General features: G+C 49.0%; 1 protein-coding gene across 2 annotated transcripts; it reads right to left on the bottom strand.

Moving 5' to 3' along the window:
- Window positions 1–226: 226 nt before the first annotated feature.
- Window positions 227–4,220, bottom strand: MRPL52 (mitochondrial ribosomal protein L52). 2 transcript variants are annotated; one of them, XM_059181633.1, is made up of 5 exons: window positions 4,148–4,219; window positions 3,983–4,040; window positions 3,813–3,880; window positions 1,141–1,205; window positions 227–783 (listed from the first exon to the last, which is right to left on the bottom strand). In XM_059181633.1, the coding sequence occupies exons 1-5, from the start codon at window positions 4,173–4,175 to the stop codon at window positions 631–633; spliced, it is 372 nt and encodes a 123-aa protein (XP_059037616.1). In that variant the 5' UTR covers window positions 4,176–4,219; the 3' UTR covers window positions 227–630. The 2 variants fall into 2 exon arrangements, with proteins under 2 accessions (XP_059037616.1, XP_059037617.1); XM_059181634.1 differs by having other exon boundaries at window positions 674–783; window positions 1,134–1,205; window positions 4,148–4,220.
- Window positions 4,221–4,424: the final 204 nt, after the last annotated feature.

The raw sequence follows: 4,424 nt of genomic DNA, 5'->3' as shown, positions 1-4,424 counted from the left end.
CCCCTACACAAATTGGGGTGGAGAGGTATAGATCTCTCTCTGACCAGGCTCTGGAATTCAGCCAGAACCACAGAAACCTCAAGATCCTACTCTTCAGACATGCAACACCCAAGTCTGGTTCTTCCCATGTCAGCCTTCCCAGTGGGGGTAGCCTCCTGGGCCATCTATCTGAAGTTTAGGAAAACTGACACCAGTTGCTTGCCAAGAAATGGACCTCAGCCGGAAAGCCTTTTTCATCAGAACATTTATTAAATGAGTAACTACATGCAGTCTGAGCTGTGTATAGGCCGTTAAAGGCCTGAGTGCCAAGCTAAAACCAGGAGAGCTGCTGCCCCATTTTCATGTACGGAGAGTAGCTGCTGTTCTCAGTTGGGCCAGTCCTATGGCCTGCAAAGGTGGGGAAGGATCCCAGAGCAAGATTCCACTGAACTGGAATGGAGCCAGGGATGAGGGTACTAGGCCAGCTCCTCCAGGCAGTGATCTACAGGTGGTTCTTCCCAGTGTCCACGCTCTTGTGCTCTGAAGATAGATGGGGAACGTGAAGGCTCTCTCTTCTGGCTGGGATGAGGCATGTAGGTGATAGAGAAGAAAGCCAGAGAGAGGCCAGGAAAGGGAGACAGGAACTGCTTTTTATTGATTTGGTCGTGGGTTCTGCAGGAGAGCCCCTTTGGGTTTAAGAGCATTTTTCTGCTTCCTTTCTTCTTCCTGCAACTTCTGCTGCTGCCTGAGCTGCCATGCCTGTAATCCAGCATCCATTTCCTGTGACAGCAGTACAACTCGTCTCTGAAACAGACAGGAAAACAGGGTGGATAACATCTGGGGCTGGAGCTCTGCACCATATATCCTTTCACTCATAGATCAAAGCTGGAGATTTCAGCTGGAAAATGACACTGCTGGCTGGGGAAGGGGACTGGGTCCTGGAATGGGAAGTGGAGGAGGCAAAATGGGTGGCAGAATGGCCACTACTGGTTCTTGCCCTGGGAGTGCCCCACTCTCTTCCTCCCTTCTCCCAGCTGTTAAAACGATGGTGAAGGGGGCACATGTGAGCTTAGGTGTCAGCACAGCTCAAGCCAAATTAAAATGTTCATTTTTTCCCTCCCAGTACACACAGGTTGCCCTGACTGGGCTCTAGCCACTCACTGCAAACTTCTCCCTTTGGGCTTTTCTTCGAAGTTGGCCTCTCATTGGAGGTGCGGGGCGGCCATCTGTAGATGGAAGTGAAGAAAAAGATAGGTATTAGAGATGGCTGGCAGCACCCTGTGAAGGCACTGGGATAGAACAAGGGAAGAAACAGTCGCAGTTCCTCTCTCCCATTTCACACATGGGGTGGCTTTATTCTCCAAAAACCCATCCCTCATTGTCATGGGTAAGGTATGCCAAGAATAAACTCTAAGGCATAGTCCTACTCTATTTCACTTACCCCTCGTTATCCTGGAATGGTCCTTTGTAGGGCTGAATCTCTTATTTCCACATCCCCAAGTTTTTATTTGAGAGGGTGGGTGGGGGAGGGGCAGAGGGAGAGACTCTCAGGCAGACTCCCTGCTGAGTACAGAGCCCGACATGGGGCTCAGTCTGGGACTCAGTCTCAAGATCTCAACTGTGATTATGACCTAAGCCAAAATAAAGAGTCTGAGCTTAACCGACTGAGCCACCCAGGCCCCCCTCTCCTGTTTTATCTTTAGAAACCCCCCACTCAGGCAATCTGATCACTGTTCTACTCATCGTGAGTCTTTGCTAAATTCCATCTCACTCCTCAATGAAATGCTCTCTTTTCCTTTCCTTTCAGCCCAGTTCTTGTACTTAGACCCCCCTAAAGCCCTATATACCCAGAAATCCTCCTCAGACCTCTTTAACTCTGTGAGCTCTCTCCTGAAAGAAGTGCCTGTCAGGGTGCCTGGGTGGCTCAGTTGGTTAATTACCTGCCTTCTGCTCCAGTCATAATCCTGGAGTCCCTGGATGGCACTACCTCATCAGCCTCCCTGCTCAGCAGGAAGTATGCTTAACCCTCTCCCTCTACGCCTCACCCTGCCTGCGGTCTTTCTGGCTCGCTCCCTCTTTCTCTTAAATAAATACATAAAACCGTTTTAAAAAGTGTCTACCAGTGATTTAATATTCATCTAGTTGCCTTGGGACATTTATTGTACGTTTTTTTTTTTTGGCCTTATTTGGCTATCTCAAATTCTTTTGGAAAGGGGAGGAATGCTGAAGTATTATTATTTTTTAAGACTTTATTCATTTGACAGAGAGACAGCATCAGTGGAGGGAGGGGCAGAAGGAGAAGCTGACTCCCCACTGAACAGGGAGCCCAGTATGGGAATCAATCCCAGGACCCTGACACATGACCTGAGCCAAAGGCAGATGCTTAACCGACTGAGCCACCAAGGCACCCCCATTATGTTCTAAAATGTCCATGCTGTTTTCCCAGCTAGACTTTTTCAGATTATGTCCCTAAGTTTCACTGTAGTACAGTGCAGGCACACAAGCATATCATACAAATTCTACAAATATCTGCTGACTTGGTGAAAAACATAGTATCTAACCTTAAATCATTTATAATGAAGAAGAAAAAAAAGGACACTTACTTTCTACAAAGTAAGAAACAGTGAAAACTCTGCCCAAAAGTTTTGTGGAAACGGAGAGGTACAATTTCTCTACAGTATCAGCAAGTAGAGAAATCTTAAATAAGAATCAATTCCAGTCTTTCCAATATTCCATACTACTTTTAGGAGATGCTGGGTTTCCTGCAGTAAGTAACAAGGGAAAAAAATCTTTACCATCCCTCTCGGGATCATGCTCCTAAAGAACCCAATAGGGTATGAGTATCCAGGTCTCTGTGCTGTGGAAGAGGGCCTCGCCCCTACCCCGTTCTAGTCCTTGCTTTGCGATCACACACACCAAGGTGTGTGATCACAGGAACTCTAAGGCCTCAATTTTCCCACCTGTAAACTGGAGTCCCATATTGGGAGGGGGGAGTGGCTTCAACTTTTCTAAGATCCATCCCTCTCTTCTAGGAGTAATAGCTATATTTTCTTTCTTTTCCTTTTCCTTCCCCTCCCTCCACCCCAAGTAAAGAGAAGAAACTTTTCCAAAGGGAGCTCTTCATTCTCAATCCTCACCATTCTAACCCCTCTCTCTGCGATGTTCATTTACGCAGGTTTTCAAAGAGCTCACCTTGCATTTGGTACCAAATTTTCAACAATGTTCTCACCACACTGAACATGGAGTCTTTTTAACTTTTTAAAAACCATTCCACCACGAGAAACAAAAATCTTATCACTCCTTCCACCCGGGCGTCCCAAATTAGAATTATCTTCTGCTCATCCTCACAAGATCCTGAGCTAGCTTTACTTTCCATAGGTGTAGTTTAATTTACAAAACAAACAACTGGGCTCCTTCCCCCGAACGCCAAATATAAAGTTCAGGATAGGGGCGCCTGGGTGGCTCAGTCCTTAAGCATCTGCCTTGGGCTCAGGTCATGATCCCAGACTCCTGAGATTGAGCCCCGCATGGGGTTCCCTGCTCTCTGGGGACCCTGCTTCTCCCTCTCCCTCTCCCCCTGCTTGTGTTCCTTTTCTCACTCTGTCTCTCTGTCAAATAAATTGAAACAACAACAACAACAACAACAACAAACAAAAAAAAACCCCACTTTTTTTAAAATAATAAAAACAAAAAAAGAAAACCAAAGTTCAGTATGTTGGCCACTCAGACAGACACATGCCCACATCGACCCCCCCCCCCCCCCCCCCCGCCTCGCTCCTTCTCTGGGCGACCCCTCTGGGAGAAACTGAGTTAACTGTCAGGTCAGCGCTCACCCGCGTAAGACCAGTCTGGGTACTCCGTCAGGGGCCCGTAGCCGGAGGGGTTGGCAGCCAGGCCCTGCCTGGGTGGAGAAAAATACTCGGGTGAGGATTCCGCCCAGCTTCTGGCTTCCCAGTACCCCGCGCCCCAGTACCCCCCAGACCCGCACTAGACCGGCACTCACTGGAGTCGCCACTGGCTACCCGCCTGAGCCGCCACACTGCTGTGCAGCCTCCGGACACCTGCAAAAAAAACAGGGCAGATTTGGAGCAGAGGCCATGGAATCATTTCAGGGGTCCCAAACCTGCCCCAGCGGGCCACGGAACCCACCGACCCCACATCCACTTACTCAATAGCAGAGAACCTAAAGCAGCCATACTGAAGCCGCGGTGACGGAAGTGGGCGTGGCCTCGGTGGCTACGCGCGACGCTGCAGGGGAAGTCGGAAGCCGCCATCTTGAATCTGGGATTCACTCACGGGCCCCGCCATCTTGGGGCACTGTACGGAAAAGAGGATGGAACTGCGACCAGGGTTTGGGGGGGCAGAGTGATTGGTCTGCGTGTGAATCGCCAGTAATGATTACATCCTATGTGGAAGTCGTGTCCTAGTCTGAACCATTTGGAACT

The sequence above is a fragment of the Mustela lutreola genome, chromosome 7, assembly GCF_030435805.1.
Source record: "Mustela lutreola isolate mMusLut2 chromosome 7, mMusLut2.pri, whole genome shotgun sequence".
Classification (NCBI taxonomy): domain Eukaryota; kingdom Metazoa; phylum Chordata; class Mammalia; order Carnivora; family Mustelidae; genus Mustela; species Mustela lutreola.
Note: the sequence above shows the minus strand (reverse complement) of the source record. Positions and strands in the feature narration are given on the sequence as shown.

Bases quoted from the DNA above. Each gene is read 5' to 3' on its own strand.
- MRPL52 (XM_059181633.1), bottom strand. From the start codon at position 4,175: ATGGCTGCTTTAGGTTCTCTGCTATTGA. The intron at 4,041-4,147 runs GTAAGTGGATGT...TTTTTTTTGCAG, and splicing joins TTTAGGTTCTCTGCTATTGA to GTGTCCGGAGGCTGCACAGC. The intron at 784-1,140 runs GTGAGTGGCTAG...TGTCTGTTTCAG, and splicing joins CCCAAAGGGAGAAGTTTGCA to AGACGAGTTGTACTGCTGTC.